This window comes from Musa acuminata, chromosome BXJ1-5 (assembly GCF_036884655.1).
Source record: "Musa acuminata AAA Group cultivar baxijiao chromosome BXJ1-5, Cavendish_Baxijiao_AAA, whole genome shotgun sequence".
Classification (NCBI taxonomy): Eukaryota; Viridiplantae; Streptophyta; class Magnoliopsida; order Zingiberales; family Musaceae; genus Musa; species Musa acuminata.
In genome coordinates this window covers 46010084-46033747 of record NC_088331.1, presented here as the reverse complement: position 1 = coordinate 46033747, position 23664 = coordinate 46010084, and the positions used below count along the sequence as shown (strand labels likewise).

General features: G+C 38.3%; 3 protein-coding genes across 16 annotated transcripts; 1 reads left to right on the top strand and 2 right to left on the bottom strand.

Annotated features, from left to right (window-relative positions):
- The first annotated feature begins 1428 nt into the window (after positions 1 to 1428).
- Positions 1429 to 10306, top strand: LOC135674614 (E3 ubiquitin-protein ligase RGLG3-like). 13 transcript variants are annotated; one of them, XR_010513664.1, is made up of 13 exons: positions 1429 to 1693; positions 3808 to 4038; positions 6017 to 6101; positions 6195 to 6371; positions 6454 to 6567; positions 7612 to 7709; positions 7796 to 7872; positions 7943 to 8048; positions 8998 to 9125; positions 9228 to 9377; positions 9450 to 9506; positions 9814 to 9904; positions 10057 to 10306. XR_010513664.1 is itself a non-coding variant. In XM_065184630.1 (13 exons), exons 2-12 carry the CDS (start codon positions 3844 to 3846, stop codon positions 9895 to 9897), a joined length of 1284 nt encoding a protein of 427 aa, XP_065040702.1. In that variant the 5' UTR covers positions 1429 to 1693; positions 3808 to 3843; the 3' UTR covers positions 9898 to 9904; positions 10057 to 10306. The 13 variants fall into 13 exon arrangements, 12 of the variants coding, with proteins under 12 accessions (XP_065040702.1, XP_065040709.1, XP_065040697.1 ...); XM_065184630.1 differs by having other exon boundaries at positions 9215 to 9377; XM_065184635.1 differs by having other exon boundaries at positions 1431 to 1693; positions 6231 to 6371; positions 9215 to 9377.
- A 273-nt stretch (positions 10307 to 10579) lies between these two features.
- Positions 10580 to 12896, bottom strand: LOC135674613 (probable receptor-like protein kinase At1g11050). The gene has a single exon (XM_065184624.1). The coding sequence runs from the start codon at positions 12709 to 12711 to the stop codon at positions 10807 to 10809; it is 1905 nt and encodes a 634-aa protein (XP_065040696.1). The 5' UTR covers positions 12712 to 12896; the 3' UTR covers positions 10580 to 10806.
- A 2498-nt stretch (positions 12897 to 15394) lies between these two features.
- On the bottom strand, positions 15395 to 23578 carry LOC135674611 (probable magnesium transporter NIPA4). Of its 2 annotated transcripts, XM_065184622.1 has the most exons (9): positions 23145 to 23573; positions 21101 to 21157; positions 20292 to 20382; positions 20053 to 20213; positions 19806 to 19933; positions 19584 to 19721; positions 17399 to 17491; positions 16009 to 16114; positions 15395 to 15930 (listed from the first exon to the last, which is right to left on the bottom strand). In XM_065184622.1, the coding sequence occupies exons 1-9, from the start codon at positions 23317 to 23319 to the stop codon at positions 15824 to 15826; spliced, it is 1056 nt and encodes a 351-aa protein (XP_065040694.1). In that variant the 5' UTR covers positions 23320 to 23573; the 3' UTR covers positions 15395 to 15823. The 2 variants fall into 2 exon arrangements, 1 of the variants encoding a protein (XP_065040694.1); XR_010513663.1 differs by lacking the exons at positions 15395 to 15930; positions 16009 to 16114 and adding an exon at positions 18355 to 18484 and having other exon boundaries at positions 23145 to 23578.
- Between the last annotated feature and the right edge of the window lie 86 nt (positions 23579 to 23664).

The window sequence follows — 23664 nt, the reverse complement described above, 5'->3', positions numbered from 1 at the left end:
AGATGTGCCGTGGCTCGTTAGTCAGCACGGCCTGATCCACGGGTCGATGTCAAGAGTGTCCCGTCGGTTAAGCTGGACGCCGAAACATCGACCGGCCCTCGGTGTCGGGTTCTTGGTCAGTGTTCCTCAGCCTGGAGGCTAAATAGTCGATGGCTCGCCTGCGAGGTCGTCGGTCGGCGGCTTTTGAGGTTAGGGCGCCTGTGGATCGTGGGTGGCCGCTTTCCTGCAGAAAAAGGCTTTCGCCGGGTGATCCTCGGTTGTAACCCCTCCGACGAGCAAGTTAGTTAAATGTTTTTCCCTTTTTTTCCGATCCCCCTTTTGTGGGTATCCACGAAGGGTTCTTATACTATGGCATGAGGGTGAGTCGTATGCGGTTTAAGGTGATGGGCGTGTCGGATAGTGTCTCAGCACGCATGGGCTCTGACCTTGCGTGTGAGGGTGGTGACGTCCTGGATTTATCGGAATAAGGCGTGTGGAATGTGATAACGTGTGACATTTTGGTATGGATTCTGATGTGAGATATGGTGACGTGCCTTGGGTCCATAATTTGTCATATCAGATAGCAACAAGATAAGATATTAGGTTTCTTTCCTATTACAATTCTTTTTATTCTTCCAATTAATAAAAGTTCTTTGGTTTATTATATTTCTTATATATATATATATATATATATATATATATATTGAAATACTTAAGTTAAAGTTAATAAGATTATATTCATCAAACTCTGAATGTGAGATTAAACTTTAGAATATTATTGATCAGTTTTTCTTGTAAATGTAGTTGAAACAATACACACAATTAAAATCAAACTCAAAGCCACATATTAAATAATATAGAGCAAACATGTTTGACTTCAAGCCAACCAAGTCAAAAAATAAAATTAATCTACAATAAGGTCTCAGAAAAGTCAGGGATAAGGACTAAGATTGTTATCGGATCAAATTTGGATCGGGTTCTCTTAGGATCCATATCTAAATCTGAAAAGCCAATGATTTTAAATGAGGATCCGTATATATTAACCGATCCAAATCAGAGATCCACCCATTGGTAATCCTATTATCATTATATCATCCTTTACTCTCCATTTTTTTTCTCTTTTTATGCTATTTGTCACAGGTTGGCAAATTGTTGCTTCAAATATGCCCTTTTTTGTTCTCAAGTCATCTTAAATAATACTATAAGTAGCACGATGACTTGACTCCGATTACCACCAAAAATTGACCGAGTCAATTAGAACAATAGTTGATATCCAACCCGTTAACTTCGACCAACAGTGTCACCAAGTGGCTTCTCTCAGGCAGGCTCTGAGGGACCCACGTCGGGTCGGTCAACCCGTGGGGAATATTTCAGGTACGTTTATACGGACCCGACGCCGGTGGGGTCGGCTTCCCAAATTCTCTTCTCTCTTTGGACGGTGCCTGTGGGTCCCGCTCTACTAGGTGGCGACAGCTGGGCTGGGAGAGGCGGCCGAGCCACGACGTCGGGAGATCGGTCTTACCCGGCGGGCGACTCGGGCTGCACTACGCTCACCCGCGGTGGTCCCACCTCGAGCCCTCTACCGGCGGCGATGCGGTGAATTTTCTCGAGGTTCCAGAAGCACTGTGTCATGGAGCCGTGCGCAGAACTCGTCAGCCGCTAGGGAACAGTAAGCGGGGACGGACTCTTCCACCGACGACTCGGAAGCGAAGACGTAAGTCGACGGCTGTAGGATTTCTTTAAGGGTAATCTATTCCTCCTCTGCCGCCGCCTTCGTGGGTCTCTTTTCTTGCGATGGTACTGAGATATTAGCGGCAGCCACTTTGATAAGGTGGCCAAGAGCCGATTTGGATGTGTTCAAGATTACTGGTTATAGCATGCGGGCTTCTTCGAATCGGCTCGTTTTCTTTTAATGTAGTCTTTTCTTGAAGAAAATTGGAATGGTTTCTTTTGAGCTGTTACAACTACTGCCTTCTCCTTCGAATGAAGCAACCCTAATATGTTAGAATTTACATTTATTGAATTTGAAAAGGTTGTGTTTTTTTCTCTTGTAAGCGTAATAATCTTGAATAGGAAGATGTGTTTTGATTGCTTAAATTCTGGCTCATGTGCTGATACAAAAACGAGTTCAGTTGCTTTTATACATCCTGTTCTCGTGTTGTGGTTGCCGCCCCTTGAGAATCAGGTTTAATTGGTTGGAAACTGTAGGATCAAGTACCAATTTGTATAGTATCTGGACTTTAGAATATTTTCTTCCTTGGAAAAAGGTCTGATTCTACTTTGGTTTTCATGGCCTATCGTGGTTCTTCAACTCCAATTGGATGGATTTAAAGGAGCAAGTGGTAAAGTTGTATGACTATGTAGAACAACGGTCACCAAAGACAGATTGGTAACCCTTTAAACATTAGCTAAAAAACATCCACCCTATGGAAAAGTTGAGTTGGTGTGCTTAAGATTGTAAGGCATGTAAAATTCTTGATAGGTTAAGAATTTCTTTATTCAATAGTATTATATAAGTATGTATCTTTATGGATAAAATACATGCTTGGTATCAAGGTTCGCAATATCGTACCGTACCGGTGTTTCGACCTGGGCTCGGTATCGGTACGGTACGGTGTACCGAGCGGTATACCTAGGTGTACCAAGCACTGTAGTACTGCTACAGTATATTGTTGCACTGTACTGCTATTATAACGGTGCACTGCAATAGTACTGTACTGTTACAGTACTACAGTGCACTGCTACAGCTGTGCTGTTACAGTGCTACAGGCGGATCGGTAGCGGGCGGTCCGCGTACCGTTAGTCTGTCGGACCGGTACGTACCACCCGTACCGGGCGGTACGATTCAGTATGACAGACCTTGCTTGGTACACTAAAAGGTTTGTTCAGACTTATATTTGTAGGACTAATTAAGGAGTCAAACAAGTTGCTTAGACCTGGATTCAGAATCTAATTGTTTTGCAATCAGGAATAATGGAGGTACATAATAAGTTGTTCATTTTATTTCATTTGTCCATTTGTCATTCATGTACAAATGTTAAATACTTAAACATAGATCTTCCTGTTTTGCAACTTTCGGTTGAATATGATGTTTACACAGAACTAGAAAATGAGACCATGTATGGCTGACTTGGAGCATTTCACATGAAGCTCAAGATGTTGGTCTTGTTTATTGTGAAGTTTTACTGAATATTTCACAAGCTCTTTTGTGGTGGACAAAATCACATGCTTGACCATAAATCAATATCCTTGGGTCCAAAATATAAAGCTGCATATGTAAAGTCAGTTCTCTGATCATCTCTTTTAGGTTTTATGTCACCTTATCACATTATGGCTACATACTTAGAATGTCTCCACTTAGCAGCCACACATGCATTAACTGTATCTAGGCAGAAACTCTTGTGGTTTCCCTAAGTAGACAACATGGTCCCATGTGCAAAATATGCACCATGATTTTGGTGCCTGTGTTCCTTCTTTTTCATTTAAAATTATCATTGTTGTTGTTCTTTTATTTCATAAAATGAGGGTCATTGTTATATTACTTCGATTTCTATATCATTAGTTTCTAAACCCCCAATTTGTCAAAATCGAAGTTGTGTAAGGGATTTCGAAAAGAAATTTGAGGAAAAAATGTTTCTGGTTTTGTTGCTTGTGTAGAATGTTCGTAGAACAAATTATGATACAGACTATAGTGATACAGGGACTCCAGGGCAAGATTGAATGATCATCTTTCTTTTTGTAGAAAGAAATTCCTTTATTTTCTTCTTGTTTCCTCCATGTGGTTACCGCTGCTGACATTATTTCTTTTTCTTTTGACATCGAGTGCAGATTAATTGAAAGGATGTACTGTTAGATTCTAGCTATATGGGCAACACAAATTCTGCTGAAGGATCCTCTCCTCGCAAATATCCTTTGCCTTCTACTCGCAATTATGCTCACCCATCTTCTCACAGATATCCTCAGCAAGCTCATTTCACTGCTGGGAGTTCATTTAATAATAAAAACCAAAATAAGCAGCAACCAGCATTTATAGCTGACAATTTCAGCTCGCTTGAAGAGGTGAATTACTTTGTTCCTCTAGTAGGTACATAAAACAGTAAATTAGAAGATTGATTGATTTCTGCACATCAGTTTTACCTGTCATTAGCCAAGGTCTGGCATCTTTTTAGTAAATTATGTTGCATTCTGATAAAAAGGTTTAGGTTCTTATATTAGAAAGCACTGCACCTTATTTGCCCATAAGTAGCCACATGCTTGTTTTGTTTCTTCGGTATATAACCAGTCATCACTCCTTAAATTATTTTAATACTTGGCATTGCATTTAGCAAATTTCTTCGAGTTTAGTCACCCACTTGGCTGATTGTTTAAGAACTTCAAGTTAAATATTGTTAGGTCTCAATTATTCTAAGTGTTCTCTTGTTGCTTAAGTCATCCAAGAACTTCAAATATATTTATATATAAATAATTCCTAGGTCTTGTTGTTGCTTCAATTCTCACACTTTATTGCTTGTCTATGGGCCAGGTTCTCAAGGTAAATTTGTTGGCTAGTACTTTTTTTGAGAATTTTGATGAAAAATTTTACATATATGCTGTCCATTTAGCTCAAAGCATGTTTATTTTGGTGTAGTCTATTGATTGATTCTCACTAGCATCTCTTAATCTTTTGAATATCACTCTGTCACAAGAAGATTAGTAACTTTTAATGAGCTATTAAGTGTTGCTATTCATATTTCTTGAGAATTTCCTGTCACAAATATCTTCGAGATATCCAGCTTAATTGTAAGATTTAAGCAAGCCTTGGATCTTTAGGCTGCCATATTAATCTAAACCTAGAAATATCAAAATTTTCAACTGATTATGAGTTTCATTGAAGTTTTTAATCCAGAAAGTATTTAGGTTCCTATAATGAGCATGGAGGATCCTTTAGATATAGCTCTTTGTTTTTTTTTTTTTTTTAATTAGAATCTTGGTGATTTGACATTTAGGTGTAGCCAAATAGTAAAACTCCTTGTATTTTCATTCTTTGATGTTTACGATCTACAATTACCTTTTAACAAACAGATCCTGACTTTTCACAAGCATGCAGTAAATCAAGAATGTTCTTCCCTATAAATATCTAAATGTCAGCCATCTGGAGGATAGCTGTTGCTTGAACCCAATTTGACAGTAAGATGGTCAGTGACCAGGCAGAAATGTGTATAATGAGGTAGAGAGGAACAAGAGGTAAACAAGGAAGAAAATTTAGAAAGAAGAAAAAGTTTGCTTGCCAACAAGAAACAAATGCCTTTCTGCAGCTGAATTTCATTCTTACATGATTCAAAACTTATTCTGATCCAATCTTAATGGCCATTATATGTGATCCAATCTGTCAAGCCAACGTAATTTATGCCTGATTGCTGCCTAAGCATTTGACTACAAACAATAGGATTTCTTATCATCCAACTGATTGATGTTTGGGTTATTGCCATACATCTTTTAGGTATGCATCTTGGCTTCTGATTTTAATAGCTTATGTAAGTTCATTACATACATACTTGATGATCCATGTCCTATTCCCATATGCTGCACACTTCTTGATGATTATTTTTGCTATATCCCTTTGATTGGCAGTTTTTACAACATTAGAATAGCTAAGAAGTTTATTATTACAAAAGCTACATGGAGATTTTATTCTTTACAAAATGTAGCCATGCCCACGGCATGCAAATTTGAATTTAGTGATAGATAACATGCAGCAACATATCTGAATAATGGTTATCTACGATGCATGTTATAATGTAAAAGCTTGTGGAAGGATTATTAGTTCTAACATCTGTGTGATTGTTGGGCTGCTTCTCGAAATTTTTACAAGAATTGAATTTGTTGGATGACCAATCGATTACTGAGAATAATTGTTGGGTGAAATCTGAAAAAAATGCAAATATATTTAGATTAACAGTTAGTTGCAGAGCTTTGCAATTTTGTTAATTTAGCCATCAATTACTTCATTAAGTTATATATTTCCTACCTTAATGCTAAACATGTTCTTATTCCCTAGGTTATTTCTGCACTAAGAGATGCTGGCCTTGAATCATCAAATTTAATCCTTGGTATTGATTTCACTAAAAGCAATGACTGGACAGGTGTGCTTTAAAGGGTTTCTGTACATCCAGAAACACTATGATACTTCTACATCAACTCAATTTTTAAGATTGGATATATTTTTCTCCACATAGTTCAGAGGGGGGATCATTGCTATTTAACAATTGTAGGAAGGCATTCATTTAACAGAAGATCTCTGCATGCTATTGGTGACACAACTAACCCCTATGAGCAAGCAATTTCTATAATTGGGCGTACTTTGTCTCCTTTTGATGAGGATAACTTGATACCGTGTTTTGGATTTGGTGATGGTTAGTGTCCTTTGCTACAGCTTTGGTCACTGATTAGTTAAATCTCCCTCCTATTCACACATTTTCCTTCTTTTTTATGTAGCATCTACACGTGATGAATTTGTCTTCAGCTTTTACCCTGACCACCGTCCTAGTCATGGGTTCGAGGAGGCTCTTTCACGATATAGAGAGATTGTTCCATGTTTGACTCTCTCAGGTTATACTCTATTTATCCTTGTTTCTTTTCTTTGCATTTGTTGGAATATTTTGTTTCTTGCATGCATTGTTGAGTTCAGTTTGAATGAATTATTATTTTTACATATTAAACGACAATGAATAATTGTACATTCTTATTGACTTTTTTTCGTGTTTATAATTGTCTTAGAGGATTATAAATTTTAGCTGTCAGTATGGGGTTAGTGGTTTATGGTTTTCTTATTTGCAGATTGTGGTGTTACATGTTCAAATCTTTGGAAGCGTGATATGTGAATTTCATCATTATCTGGATCTGCTGTCTAGTTTAATGATCTTTTGTAATTTGTATCCTTAGTATAATCCGATTGCTTGGATCAGATCAGTGTTGATCTGAATTCCATCTTGTCCAATTGAGCTCAATCCTAAAATCCAATTGTTCAACTGAAATACAAACCATAAGCAATCCAATAGATAAACGAAGTTCTTTCTAAAGAAGAAAAAGCTCTGATCCAAAAAGTCAATCTGATATGATTATGTATTAATATTGTTTATTTGCATTCTATATCATTTCTATTGTCTAAAACTTTAATCTTTTTAGTTTTTAGTGATAGACATATTGTTTAAAATTATTAAGTAATATTGCCTAGTATTTTTTGAAGCAATTGATTGATCCTCAAGTATAATCAACTATCCTAGTGAGAAGCTAGTTGAGATATATAGATCATGAGTTTGAGAGATACTAGATTGAACTCTTTCTTTCAGAATTTTGATGGGATCATGAGCTAATTATATATTTCTGTTATTCTTTGGCCGATAGTAAATATCTTGGTTACTAATTAATTCATTCTTTATCCTCAAAATTAATCTACAATGGATTTTCATACTTAAAAAGTCTCTTCAGTTACTGGATTAAATTATTCTCTTTTGTTTCTTTTCAGCATTCATAAATTTTGTGAATATGTTACCATGTTGTATGATACTAGTTCGGCCCAAAATTTAATGGACTAGAAATGTCAAAATTTCTTTTTGTTAATATGAATTCATTCTATGATAACAAAATTTTCAGGTCCAACGTCATTTGCACCACTCATTCTTGCAGCAATTGATATTGTAGAGCAAAGTAATTGGCAATATCATGTTCTTGTAATCGTAGCTGATGGACAGGTTTGGATGTTACCATACAGAGGACTTCTTCCCCTTGCTGTTTCCTTGTATTATTGTCCTTAATATTTTTTGCCATCCTCTAATAGGTTACTAAGGGTTCAACCTTACCAAATGGTTTTAGTCAACAAGAACAGGCTACTATAGATGCTATAGTTGAAGCTAGGTAAAAGCTGACATTGATTTTTTGTCGAAATTCTTCTTTACTGCAACATTCTGAAGCATTTAATATCCAGCCATTATCCCCTTTCGATAATTATGATTGGTGTGGGTGATGGACCATGGGATGCTATGCACCAATTTGATGACTACGTTCCACAACGGTCATTTGATAACTTTCAGGTAAATGCTTGCAGAATATTGTCTTTAATGTCTAGCATTATTGTAAAGCGAAAATGTAATTGAAAATAAACTGTTTGGTAAGTATAAGTCACAGAATCTTATAAAATGCGACCACGTCACAACCAAATCGCCGTATGACTGCCAAGGTTGTTGTACCATGTTGTCCATAATGCTTAAGCCCAAATTTTAGTGGTGGGCTTACCAAATCTTCTACACAAATTCTACTCCAACTCAATACTATTGTGGGACTATAGGGGCCTTGCAATTTTTCAGTTGGAAAGGCTTGATTTCCTCACCATGAACCAAAAAAGCCTACAATCATTCTTTTGTAGGGGGCTAACAGGAGATTAGATAGACACAAAGGTCATGTTGTTATTCCAGAGTTATGCTATTATTAGTCTACATACAGTAGAAGTCAGCGTATGAGAATGATGAAATTTCACTCAGTTCCTTAATAATGCCAGAACAATCCCCCTAATCAGGACAGGCTATTACAGTCTGGTCCCTTGTGCTATAGTATATACATATATTCTGCTTGATCAGACAATTAGCCTTTACCTTTAATTTCATGTGCTTTTTTAAAATAACAATTCTGTTAATCTTGAATTGATAAAGAAAGTTTGTTGATCATTCAATTTCAAAATTAGTTTTCTTAATTCTATTGGTTTGTTAAGGAAATTCTACTTTTATGTCTTGTTAATTTGACTATCATCTCTTACTAAAAGGAAATTCTAGTTTTTTGGTCATAATATTTTGATAATTGTCACTATTATCCTATTGCCACAAATTGCTATGTTCCTATTCTACTTTTATGTCTTGTTAATTTGACTATTATCTCTTACTAAAAGGAAATTCTAGTTTTTCGGTCATAATATTTTGATAATTGTCACTATTATCCTATTACCACAAATTGCTATGTTCCTTGCTCTTATCTCATTGACTCATGCAGTTTGTGAACTTCACAAAGATAATGTCTGAAAACATGCCAATGACAAAGAAGGAGGCAGCATTTGCACTTTCTGCCCTCATGGAAATTCCACTTCAGTATAGAGCCACACAAGGCCTAAAGCGTAAGAGGTAAGACTATTTAGATATTCATATATAAATCTGGAATTGTCAACATTTAAGGGATAATGTTGTTTGTTGAGTGTAACAATGATTTGAAGATTACTAAAAAAGCACAGAAACAATGAGGGAAAAGCCAGTTGGGAAAAGCCTCTGCCTCCTCCACGAGCTGTTGTCGATCATGACAATGCAAAATCATCAAAAAGTTCCCATGGACATGCGAAATACACCAACCCGGATGAGTACAGCATCCCCATGGAGCGAGTACGTCTTATTAGTGATTAGATTTTAAGAAAGTTGCATGTACCTGAGAATGTTTCTCCTGCTTTTGTCCAGGCATGCCCTATTTGCCTCACAAATCCTAAAGATCTCGCTTTCAGTTGTGGTCATCTGGTAAGTGCTTTGCTAAACTACATAAACTGTTATGTCTTTTATAATATCCTTCCAGATTATAACTAGTATACATACAAAAAGGTTTTTACAGAGCCCTCTTTCAAGAACCGCTTTCGAAATAGACTTATTTCTTATTCCAAAGAAGCTGTGGGCTATTTGTAGAATCTTATTGTTTTATCTGAATCTAAAAGAGAGAATTTCTATTTATCCTTGACGCACAAGGGGGCATCTAATGAGAATGGATTAATGACAGAGTCCATTTAGAAGGGGAATGTCTAATTGTTTTATCTTTGCTTTCATGATTTAGACTTGCAGAGACTGTGGTACAGCGATACCCACATGCCCAATCTGCCGGTCACCCATTACCACACGCCTACGGCTATTTTCCTGATAGCAAAGTGAGTTTGCTCAGCTTGTTAGTAGTGCTGCATTCCTTCTATATATGACTTTGAAGGCTATCGTTCCTGTGATCAACTTGCAATGGTGTATACTTAAGTCGCTGCATTCACCATATGATCCTGACGGCTATCATACCTCATGCCCTTGTTAGCTCTGGATTTTGATGGATGAGTCAGGTGCAAGAGAAAACTGCTCATGCGTTTCAGGTTGTTGCAAGGTGGGAGATTATTTTGTTGGCAAGGAAATATAATGTAGAGAATTGACAAGTACTGTTAAGTGGGATTGCTTTCACTTCATTCACCTGCATGAAGATTGATGATGATGTTCCTCCATGCCAAATAGATTGAACAATAATGTTTGATATGATTAATTCATAATGATCGCGGACGAAGAATTCCGAAGATTGTTTGCTTGTTCTTGCAAGTTTTAGTTTGATACTGCTAAAAGGCTAAAATTAGGTTGAAGAAATACATTCTTAGTTAACTACCCCTTTTAGATTAAAGATATAGAACACTGATGTCTTATTGTTGAACTGCATATTGTGATTGCTTTCAGCAAATCCTGTATTGTTATTATGTTGTCGATTTCAAGGTGTTCTTACTCTTTATATACTTGAGCATTTATAGATGTTACCTTTGCCATTTACCTTTGACAAATATTGTAACATAATCATGTGTTAAATGATGAATAGCTTTTATTTCTATCTATTACTGATGAATAAACACATTGAGGAGTTCAAAGTCTGTCATGCTAAACTCGAGATGATACAGTAGACAAGTTTCAGTGACAGGATTTACATGGAATCTGCCTCCTGCAAGTGAAAGCCATTCTTCTCTTTCGTTTCTTCCCTTGAATTGGCTTTCAGTGTGCTCCGATCCTGAGTACGATAGAGATGGAGGAGTTACCTGAGCATGTCTCCTGTGTCGAGACGAGGGCCACTGAGAGTAGGTGAAGCGGTGAAGGTGTTTCCTTCGCCGAAGACGGAGCCATGGGCGAGGGCTAGCGGCAGCGGCCGGTCTGGTATCACCGGTAGCTCGATGTCCCCTTCCAGCATCTTCAGCGCCTCCATTATCGTCGGCCGGAGCGCCACCATGACGTGCGCGCAGAGCACGCCCACCAGCACAAACCTCTCCATGATCCCCTTGGGGTTGGAGTTGCCGTCGCCGTCGCCGTCGTCCCTCGTCAGCGCCGCGTCCAACACCTCCCCCGCTCGCCCGGCCTTGATCAGCGTCCACGCCCAGTCCGTAACGAGCACCAGGTTGGACGCCACGGACGTGTCCAGGGCGCGCCGGCCGCTCATGATCTCCAGCACCAGCACGCCGAAGCTGTAGACGTCGCTCTTCTCGGTCAGCTGCCCGTAGAGGGCGTACTCCGGCGCGAGGTAGCCGTGGGTTCCGGCGACCCGGGTGGTGAGGTGCGACTGCCCCTCCCTGCTCTGCCTCGCCAGTCCGAAGTCGGCCACTCGCGCCCTCATCTCCCCGTCCAACAAGATGTTCGTGGATTTGATGTCCCTGTGATAGATGGCGGGCTTCACCCCGTAGTGCAGGTAGACCAGCCCTTTGGCGACGTCCAGTATGATGGTCTTCCTCTGCGGCCATGTCAGGGGCGCTCTTCTCCTCCCGGAGTCGCCATTGGCGCCCATGCTCGAGCCGAAGATGTGGTCGTTGAGGTTTCCGTTGGGCATGTAGTCGTAGACCAGGTACCTCTGCTTGCCCTCTTCGCTGTCCTCTTCCGTGATGCAGCACCCCCTCAGCGGCACCAGATTCCGGTGCCGCAAGTGGCTGATGATCTCCACCTCGTTGCGGAACTCCTCGTCGCTGTCGTCTAACCCCTCGAGCACCTTCTTGACGGCGACCAGGCTCCCGTCGGAGAGCGTGCCCTTGTAAACGACGCCGAACCCGCCGCGCCCGATGAGGTTGCGCTGCGAGAAGCTGGCGGTGGCCTTGTCCAGCTCCTTGATGTCGAAACAGATCGAGCCGGTGTTGGGCCTGAGGTACAACCTGGAGCTCCTCTCCCAGGCCGCGGAGTCGCTCATCTTCTTCCTTTTACGACGGGCAAGCCACAGGAAGAGCCCGAGGGAGCCGGAGGCGAGGACGAGGGCGATCGCGGCGAACACGGAGGCATAGACGGCCGCGGAGTGGGAGCTGGAGGAGTCGTGGTCGGAAGAGGAGGGGGAGGGCTGTAGGAAGCCGAACATGCAGCCGGCGCGGGGGTCCTTGGGGCCGTACCGGTTGACGACGCCGGCCGCGTACAGGATGGTAAGTTTGAAGCAGGTCGTGTCGTCGGAGGTGTTGCCGTTGACGGCGCTGAGCCGCGAGGAGACGTCCATGCCCGCGTTGAGGCAGTTGCTACAGCGGGAGAGGTCGGTGAGGTCTGCGTCGCACGCGCTGTCGAGCTCGGTGGCGTTGCCGAGCCGGGCGGTCCAGTCGGCCCGGGTGTACACGCCGGCGCAGGTGGTGACAAAGGAGCTAGGCGAGGGGAAGCAAGCGGAGACGATGGAGGAGGGGAGGGAGAGGGGGGGCGCGGAGAGGTTGGCTTGCAGATCGGCGAGGCAGGCGGCGGAGGTGGCGTCGTCGGGGAGGCGGAACAGGCCGGTGTCGCGAAGGCGCTGAGCGGCGCCGATGCCGTAGACGCTGAGGAGGCTTTGGCAGCAGTCGCTGTGGTTGGTGTTGGCGGCGACACAGGAGGAGTCGTCCCAGGGGTAGGTGGAGACGTACGTCAGGTCCAAGGGGCAGGTCGCCGCCTCCGCGGCCGGGGCCGCGGCGGAGGCCAAGAGGGAGAGCAAGAGGCACAGTGATCTCCACATCTTTGCCGCCTCTCGTTCTTGGACGAGGTAGCTTGGGAAGAGAAGAGTTGGGATACTTGCAGGAGGAAGACGAGGTCAAATGGGGCGGGCGATGGTTAGTTGGTCAGACTTGGTGTCTTCTGGGAGATCGAGCGGCTTCATCGAGAGAGCGGGGCAAGTGGATGCAATGCATCCTCCAATCATATTAAACAACGTTTATAAGAACCAAAAGAAGAAGAAAAGGTTTGCTCGCCAGGAAGAAAGAGTGGTATGGAAATGTCGGGCGAGGAAATCTACACGGTGCCAGCGTGGCGATCGGAGCCAAGTTTGAAGTCGGTGAACTGCCGGTTCATCGTACGTCGCGTCGGCACGGCAGATGGGTGGGTCCCATGAGGGCCTCCTTGCTTGCTCCAATCACGAGCATACTTTATTAGTAGTAGTGGGTTCAACGTGAGCAAAGCCGTCAGATCCTTTGCTGTCGCCACCCTTCCGTCGATTAAAAAAGAAGATAGAAAAAAAAAAAAACAGATCAACCTCCTCGAGATTATCGTCTTGGACAAATTAAAAAGAAAAACAACCATCAGATTCTTTTTTTATATATAGATCATTCATTCCTTACTTTATAAAATAGAAATTAACACATTAGCTCTACTCGGCCTCCCCTCCGTGTGATCGCCACGTGTCTATCATTATCCTAATTTTATTAATTTTATCATAATATTATTAATTTTATTAATAAAAATATAAAAATAAAAGATTAAAAAATTAATGTTTCAATTGATGGTGGCAAATGACGATGACCGTAGATGATTGTTGTGGATGAGAAGAGCAACGACGAGAGGTGATGGTCGTTCTGCATTTATGTCGATGCCAACGCAATTGCTGAGTGATCGAGTGATAAAAGGGTCACTTGACATCTGTATAACTACATTGACGTCGACGTCAATGTAGTTGTCGAATGATTAAAGGGTCACTTGACATCTGTATTAGGGTCGACATAGTTATCGAGTGACGAAAGGGTCGTCGATGCAAATGCCCAACAATACTACTCTATATCTGCATCGACGTCGACTTAGTTACTAGCAATGAAGGGGACGTCAATGCAAACACCGTGCGATGCCAATGAGATCATGATAATGTAATCGATTTACCTTTAAACACAGATTTTAAATAATCCTAGTCATAGGTTACTCGAGACGGACATCGAGATAACCGAACAAACTAATGTGTTATATACATGTCCATATAATGGAAGCGGCTAGTCTCATAGGTACTTGTGTGGTGACACTAGGGATATAGTACATATGCTTATTGGAGAATGAGTTCATTGATTGATCCACTCACGGAATGTTAGATGGTTAATGATACCTCATTGTCAAATAGTGATTCCGTCATACTAATTATGTATTAAATCCTTAGACTTAGACACTAAGGATATTTTGTATGAGTACTCCACTCTTTGATATCAGACTTATAGATTATGTATGAGGACAATTGAGTGTCGATAGAGGATTATCACCTATCGATGTCATGAGAGGATCATCCATATGAGAATATCTTAAAGGGAAAATAGACCAATCAATTATTTTATTATTATATAATATATCTATAAGGATCATATTAAAATATAAAAATTAAAAGGATCCCGGGTTGTTTTCGTAAGTTATTAAAAAAATGATTCTAAAAAATAGTATAATATAAAAAAAAAAAAATTGAAATCAATAGATCAAAATGATGTTACGAACTCATTGAATTACCGAGTCTATTATATAAACATGACTCAAACGATAATATTGAATGATATAATGGTTAGACTTGTTGTCAAAGATTTTAGTCATCGATCATAACAAGATTTTTTTTTAAATGAACCCATTAAGAATAATCATGACATCAATACCTTATTATGATCTTGAATTATATCAATAGATATGAAAATAATTTTTCTGAATGGAGATCTAGATTTATATAGATTAACCTAAATGATTCACTGTGAAAATAAAAAAATATAAATTTTGATATGAAAATATAAAAAATCTATTTATAACCTTAAAAAAACATCTAGATAATGATATACAAAGAAAGTTCACTTTGTATTTATTAGTTAAAGAAGTAATTTGTAGGAAAAAATATTAAGAATTATATTATTATATTAAAAGCTGATTTTATGCAATAAAAATATTATTACATCAATAACTACTTATTAAACTTTATGATTGTGAAATTTTATCTGAGAACTTAAACTTAGTGTACTCAGACTCAATTACCAAGTTATTGAATATATTTTATGATATATTATAATATATTTTTTTCTATAAGAATAGTAAATATACTAATAGTTATATACATTATTATATAAAATACTTATAGTTAAAGAAAAAAAATTCAAAAATAATTAATATCAATTAAGAACTTAAGTTTCACTATATCGATTACTAATCCATTCATTTAAAATTTACATTTAAAAGAAAATATTTTTACAATTGAGTTTATGAGTAACTTATAAAAGATATGATGATACACTTACAAATCGATAAATTTTTTTTGAATTATATTAAAAGAGAGACATCATAAATCTAATTTATCATTATTTAATTTTAATTTTTGACATTAGAATATTTTGTATAATAATAACATAATTATATTTTTATGCTTATGACGGACAAGTGCTCGTCTTTTAGAAAATAAAAAAAATACTAAGAAGCCATGGGCCAATAATAATCACATCTTTTAGAAAATAAAAGATACTATTGTAAACATAGTGCAATCTTTATCACAGGCTGGCCCCCTTCGAAGGAAGGCCGATGGATCAAAAAGTACTCGTCTTAAGTATCTATATTTATCCTAAGAATCATTATCTATAACGAAGTTGTGCTCATTTTTCGAATCATTTTTCAAATCCATGCTTCTGCATTGTCTCACAAGAGCCTATTTTCTAAATAATTGAAGATGCATTACATGTATGTTAAAATGTGTCCCCAAATGTGCTTATCTGTGTATAGTGGCCTAAGTGGGGGTTGAACACTATGCTATTGGTTTGGGAGCCTAAAAAATCTACAGTTTTCCATGTAAAAAGAATGCAAGTTCATCCAACTCTGCTCGTGTAAAATGGATGATGAGGTGCTGTTGCAGCATGTCATGGCAGCCGAAAGGATTCCTGAGGCCGGAGAGGAGTGCCTTCAGGGAGATAGCCATCCTCGTCAGCATGTTTTTGGAGGCGGCCGGAGGTTGATGGCGGTAGACCTGTCAAAGAAATGTTACATTAGCCAAGACAGATCGAAAAGATCATGATCTGATCCAAACTATGTTTATGGAACTTACCATCAGCCATGTCCTTAGTCTTGTGGAGAAGAAATGTCCCGGAAAGAATTGTGATGAAGCCACCCATCTCTGTGACGATCTGTGTGGGATCTTGTCGATCCCAATCCTGCCAGAAGAAGCATAAGATTGTCCGAAACACCATTAATTCATCGGATCACCTTCAACATTAACAGTATCAACAACTCGGGTCTAACTGAGTCGAATAATTTCACAATCAGAAACATTTAGAGTCTCATCATTTTCATGGAATATATAGGGTTGCTTTCAGAATTAAATATCCATTCGGTTGCATTCAGATTACACAAACTATTGCACATAAAATTGATTATCATTCGGTGCACGGCAAATCCTACAAATCATAGGTTAAATTTACAATATCAGATGATCAGATGTGTTGCATTAGTAGTGGTTGTAGTCTTTTCTTGCAAATCCTATTGGCAATTAGGAAAGGTTTCAAATATTTGCAGTGATAATAGTAATAGATCTGTTCATTAACATGAAATACAAGACTAGTTACTCATAATTGCAAACAGGAACTATATCAAGGATACAGGGTGCACATTGTCCTTTGATTTGAAAATAATTATTATCCTATGGATGCAAAGAAACATAATTACAAGATTAATTCATATGAAGAAAAAAAATGACACTAGCCTAGAGACTTTCTTGTCAGTTTTAATTTTTAATTCTTTCCATTTCTGTTACTCACTTTCTTCTTCTTTTTCCCTCTGATTTATATTTATGTGTTATCTTCATCTCTTTCTGTTGTGCTTAACTAACACAATGGAGTTTTCTCGTCAAATTGCCTTTCGATTGCACCAGGAATAAAAGGATGTTGTTTGCATCAATATCATTGCAAAAATATTCCATTTTGCTCAGAACTCAACCACAAGATAATCCTCCACATGTTTGCCATTCTGGCTAGAATTTGATTGAAATCTTCCTTCTTGCTATGATACTAAAGGACACTCCTCTTCTTTCCTTCCAACTGTATCTTGGTAAATTCAAGGTCTTATTAAAGATATACATGCAACTATGTCTTAGTTGCAACCTCATGGTTTAGTAATTTAACGCAATCAAACTCATAAAAGATATAATACAAAACAAAAAGGTAAATGAAAAAACATGTAGACAAATATTAGTTGTTTGCAATTATGTACGTTCTTAGATGAAAAGCCAAAACACATCCAGTATCTGAACTATTCTCAATATTGAGCTCCACCTTTTCTCCCTAAACAATTTAGACAGGGTAAGGATGATTTATTGATGCTTACTTCATTTTTCAACTGTTATATTTATGTAATGTCATTATGCAATAATGATTAAACCACAATCATTTGAATGACAATCAGACAACAAAGATGCCAATAAGTCATATAAGAGTAGTTACCTTGAACATAATCACACTAGCCAAAATGGTTAATGATGTAAACATCACATAGTATATGGGTGATACAACAGCTGTGTTAAATGTATCAAGTGCCTGAGAACAAAATTAAGCAAGGACAAAAGTATTAGGCTTCAGAGAGAACAAACTGCCGGTAGCTGAAGATGAAAATAGTTGTATTTTAAATTTCTAGTCCATCATCAATTAAACAACTATTACTGGTACATTTGCATGGTAATTAAGCTAAAATGAGTGAACAGGAAGTTAAACTGCAAAAGGTAAACAATAAACAACAACAGTTACATGCCAGCTGGGCATTAGGTCTCTTATAAGATACATCTAAAATCACCTTAAAATCCACAGAATACTAACACAAACAATTGCAAAATTATGTATAATAGTTTGGTGGTTGACTGTGAATTTGATGTAGACCATTAAGAAAAGCTACCATAGGAATGTCTGGAAGATTATTTGATACAAAAAGAAGATCGAGAAGAAGTTTCAAAAATAAGTTCACATGCTTTTTCTATAGGCTGTGATGTGGGACATTTTGAGATTGTCCTGCATTAGGCTGTGACATTCTGCTACTAATCCGTTAAATTATTTTCAACATTCAAAAAATTGGCATAAAGATCCTGTGCTACTAGCCTAACAAACTGCAATAGAACACTGAAACAGATATCTACTTGTTTTAGCATGAATTTGGCTTGTCTCAGTATGAACAACTTCTTTGTTTTTCAAGTTTTTGTTGTCCCATACTAAGAAGATTAAAAGCTACAAAAACTCACATAGCTGAAGCTTCAACCAAAGAGATACTTGGAAAAAGCTAAGAATCTAGATATCATTGTCATTAGCTATATGAAAGACAGTTCGCTAAAAGGGGAACTATGTGCTGTTTTATATCATGGGAAATCGAGAAACACATTTTTGTTGCAGTCAATGGAGAACATTTAACTCACAAGGCAAATAGGCTAGCACTGCATGGGCATTGTTCTCCGGTAGTCAAAGGCCTCACTTCAGCCTTTAGTAATATAAAATTACTGGTACAACCCAAGACAACGAACTTGCATTCTTGTTACACATGATGTCCTGTTGCCAATTACACGGGAATATGATTTTATTATGAGGTGGAATTCTAGAGGAAGGTTTGCAGAACGAACATAAGGGTAGCCAAGTTAGTAACACCCAAATGTGAAGATGGAATTACAAAAATTAAGAATATGGTTGGTTTCTACAAGGAGATTCTGGAAGTCAGCTGTCTTCGGTTCATGGTTAAAATAATTGGGTTAGTGGAACTCAATATAGTTAATTAGGCTAAGTTTTCTTTTCTTTGATTGCTGAAAATAAATGTTGTTTGGTAGATAATGATAGCTTGTCTGTGTGAAAGTTATCTAACTAGAGGTAGAGAAAAAATAAGAAAAGGGTCATGTTAAGGATAGACAGGTGACATGAAGAGATGAATGTTAACTTATTCCATCTTCTCCAAATGTTTATAGTATCCTGTGTCAGCTGGATTAGCTTGTGTTGACTGAATTACAGTGTAACTCTATCGTGTTTTGCAAGATAAACCACCAAATAACTTAACCTCCAGATAAAAACTACCTTAAAGCTTAACTTGGATAAGAGAAAATAATATTTTGTAGCTGATATAATTTTGACAAACAATTAAAATGAACAAGGCCCACATAGAAAAAAAAATTGTCAAGATATGGTTACACTGACAACTAGTCTGGTTCTTTGAGAATAAGGTAGCGTGTAATACACAGTTCGTAGGATTGGCCAATATTTAGTTGATCCAAATATGGATTGTGAAATTCACCATTAAAAATCAGTAAGGTCAGATCTCCTTATCATTAAAGAAAATATGAAATATTCATCTTTAGTTATACTCAAAAAGTCAGAATACTTTTATGTAGTTTGGAAATAGCATACCAGCATTTCAGCATTTCATATTGTTAATATAGAGTCAAATGTAAGTTGTTTAAGTCAGCACAAAACTTACTGAGCAGAAAAAGAATCAATTTCATAATGCCAGCTTAAGTCTAGGAATTGAAGACCAGTTCTCAAGGTTTTTTTTAATTTCTTGTCAGATAAAATGTAGGAAAGCATCTAACCACAAGCATAAAATAGTGAAAATTTCTTATATGACTGATGTAATACGGCCACATTGACAAAAGAAAGTCTGTACCTTGTTCAGATAGTTCATTTGGGTAATGATACATGCAATTACTATGATCATGAATACCCAGGTTTGGGAATAAACCAACTGGTTCATTCCTGAAAATGTCAACTTCAGAGCAATTCCAAGAGCCTTAACACTCATAACCTGCTCAATCAAGAACAAGAAGAACATGTATTTTTCTTTCATAGTTCAGAACAAATATTAAAATATCAACCATAAGCTTCATACCGAGAGAGACCCTACAAGAGAGCAAACACCAATATAGACCATTATATGTGTTTGCCCATATCGAGGGACGAAATGGAATATAAGCATAAAGGCTGCTACAAGCACGGTTGTTGCATACAATAGAAAAGCTGCAGAGAACATGAACCACATCTTAGTTGTTTTTATAAGCGCTCCAATAAACAAATATATGGAAATATATGCCTCTTTGTTTGAACTGAGAAAAAGAAAGAGAAAAAACGGTTGGTACCTGGTTCAGTTGCCAAATCCCAGACTTCCGTTACAGACTCGATCTCACGCTCCTGAGGGGCATGGAGAACAATTGTTGTGGATCCCACAACACAGAGAATGCAGCCAAAAATGCCAAATATATGTAGCCTTTCCCTTAAAATGATATGTGCAAGTACAGCACTGTGGAAAAGAATACTTTGTATATATTAACTGGATAAAATAAATCAACAGATTGTCTCATGTTATTTGAGGTCATGCCTGATGATTATGCTAAGAGCACCAAGAGGAGTGACCAGAATAGCTGGAGCAAATGCATATGCTGCAAAGTTAGCAACTTCCCCAACAACCACTGTTGAATCAGACAAATTTTTTAGTTCTCATTCCTGTCCCTATGAAAAAGCCATTACCAAATAATAAACCAAGAACACTTGAGGAATAATAGAAAACAAAGATGTTTTAAGTTAAAAGTATCTTATTGTACATTGCAACTAATAACGACATATTATAAACATTTTAATGATATGAAATTTGAGCCCCATCTCACGGAACATAAGAGCCTATCCTAAGTAAAAGAGAAAATAAATGTTATCAGTGTGGAACAGATGCCAGATGCAACCTTCTCAATCCCATAGACTTATACATAAATAGAGCTCAATAAAAATTGGTGACAAAGCTCCTCTCAGAATAGAATAATGATTCAAGCCTCCGAGAAATTTAATTCTAACATCATAAAATTTAACATAATTTACATCAAGCACTGTAATACAGAAAAAATTATTAGGCAATGCACCTTTTGGATCTGTTAATAAAATATGGACAGAGTTCAGAATAGGAAAAGGTAGCTTCTAGAATGATACAGCTAACTAATAGTCATACACTTGAAACTTATGCAATATCATCTAGAGGGCTCAATATGTTTGAGATAAGACATAGGAACCCAATTTTTAGCATCAAAGGTACTCCCTATGCACCTAAATGTCCCAAAACCAATTAAGAAAACAGAAACCAATGACCGTCACCAACAAATTAAAATGAAAACTTTCTAAATGCAATCGGTAAGTACTCACTTGCTATCATGCCTGCCCACCACAGTGGTTCATACAAGTATGAATAACCACCTGCTCCTGTTGTGAAGTAAAAAAACAACAACATTTAGAAGTTTTTGATAATATTATGCAACTAAAGAATAAGAAAGCAATCATATAATTGCATAAGACAAATGACGAAAGCAACTATTGCAATTTAATTATGCCGAGTAAAACTAGATACAGGTAACATGCAGCAAAAATGTGAGTCCTAGTACCATCATCACCAACATGACAATCATACTCCAATATTTGTATCTGTAATATTTTGATCGAGACAAAGAGACACAAAGTTACAACAGTCCTATAGCCTTATGTGGCAAGAAATGTCCCCTGTCTGGCTAAGAAATGTGAAGGACATAATTTATTCTCCAATTTGCTTGATTCTATTCTAAATAATCCATGTAGGAATAACAAGAAAGAAGGTTTTCTTATTCTGGACAAATATACCTATAAATCCCACTATGTACTTCTTGCAACAAGTTCCCCAGGTTGACAAGTCGCACTATCTACCACTTGTGACTCTTCCAGATCCATGATTCTGTCTTAGAGCTATAGAAGAACTGTCCCCTCTCTAAGAAATTGAAACCATTCTTTTTGTCCCAAGATGTGTTTAATTTCCTCTTCTAAGTCAAACATTACTAAACAATCATGTACAATCGCGTGTGAAGTAAAAGTACACCACTTATATGCTTTTTTGTCTTGGGGAAGAACTTGTGCAAATGTAGCTCTAATAAAAAAAGGGAGGGAACTCAAATTAGAAATCAAGCAAGTGGAAGTTGGTTGATTAGAAGCGTCCAATTATTAAAACAAAATTGCTAGTTACTGAAAATGCAAACAGCACTGTGATTCACAGTTAAGGTGGGATATTGTTGTCAGTGCCTCAGTGGTCAGAAGAGTTATCTTCATTCCAGACTATATGCATATGATGTTTTTATAGAACTGACTTTAGATGGTCTTGCAGAATTCTGAAATTAGAAGCAAGAGTAGGTATTAGAATGTCAATGAAACCTATAATCTTCAAATAGACGTGTATTTTTAGTTCCTTGATTTGAATAGTCAGATTAAGAAAGACTGCATTCAACAGAACGACATCAACATCATATCCATAATCCTATTTCAAATGTGCTTCACACATGGAGAGTTAAATTCACAAATTTTTTAACTGTTTCTCGAGCATAACGCCATAACCAATCATTAAAGGATTAATTTCACTTCATGGGCATAATCGCTGATGCATATTTGCACTAAATTATCATATATGTAATTTGTAGATTCAAGTCTTGGTGTTATGACAACTGCTAAGATTGCTCTCTTACAACTTGGATGACCAGGCTTTGTGTCATAGATATCACAACTTTGCTAAGAATGGTAAGATTGCATATTTTTAACACTCCTCAGACCCTGCATCGGTGTCATCATATTCTATGGTTTTTTTAACACTCCTCGGGCCTATCTTTTTAATTTTTTGAATATAACATTGCCTTATCTATTTATTTATATATTTTTTCACATTCTATGGTTTTTTTCCTTTTGAAAATACAACCCATTTCAGTTTGTGATGTAGAATGGAATTTCAGAAACACAATTAAATTGCTGATATCTACTACCAGAAGCATTGTCCAACATGATCTCTATGAAACAGGCTTCCTACATCCTTTTTAGTCCTCAAGCAGATCTATTTTCCCAGATTTAGCTTCATAATTGACAAGTGGCGTCGTTAAATCTATTAAAATAAAATAAAGCACCGATTTGCGTTTCTCCAGAAACAACATATCACCGACATTACACAGTATAGATTGCCGAATAGCGTAGGGAAAAGGAATGAAAGGCACCTGAAAACAGAGAAGAGGGAAGAAACAAAGCATGTTTAACAAAGAATTCGATGTTGAGTACTCAAAACTGCACAGTCCTTACAATATTTTCTGTTTTGAGTACTCGGCTTGTTGATCTGTTGATTGTAACACCGATTTCTTTGTTAAACATGCTTTGATTGCAGAGCACAAAAAATCGATACTTTTCTGACCTGCTCTGACACCGGAAGCGGCAGCCTTCTTCAACCCCTTCTTCTTGACGATAAAACTGGCACCGATGAAGAAGCTCGAGGACAACGCGAGGACCAAACCCTTGATGTTATCGGAGGACATGCCGCTATCCGACTCAACCCAGCTCCCTCCGGACGCCGCGGTGGCGGGCGCCATCCCGAGCCAAATCAAGAACCCTAGCTAGACCACCACTACCTCCAGTTCCCCGCCCGTCGGCTCTTCGAAATCGCCCATGGCAGCGATCGGCGGGCGGGGATCCCCCGCCACTAGATCCGGTCGCGTGGCCGGTAATGCATGCGGCGGATCGATGTCTTCCCCCTACCCTCAGATCTGGCGGCACTGGACGGAGTCGCGTGGACAAACTACCCGCAGAGAGAGAGAGAGAGATTAATTGAAGAGGATTGGAACGGAGACCGTGAAAGAACGAAGAGAGTCGTCGCGTCCAGGGAAGGAATCGTAATAAAATACCAATAAATGAGACTCGAAGTATCACCGGAAGCG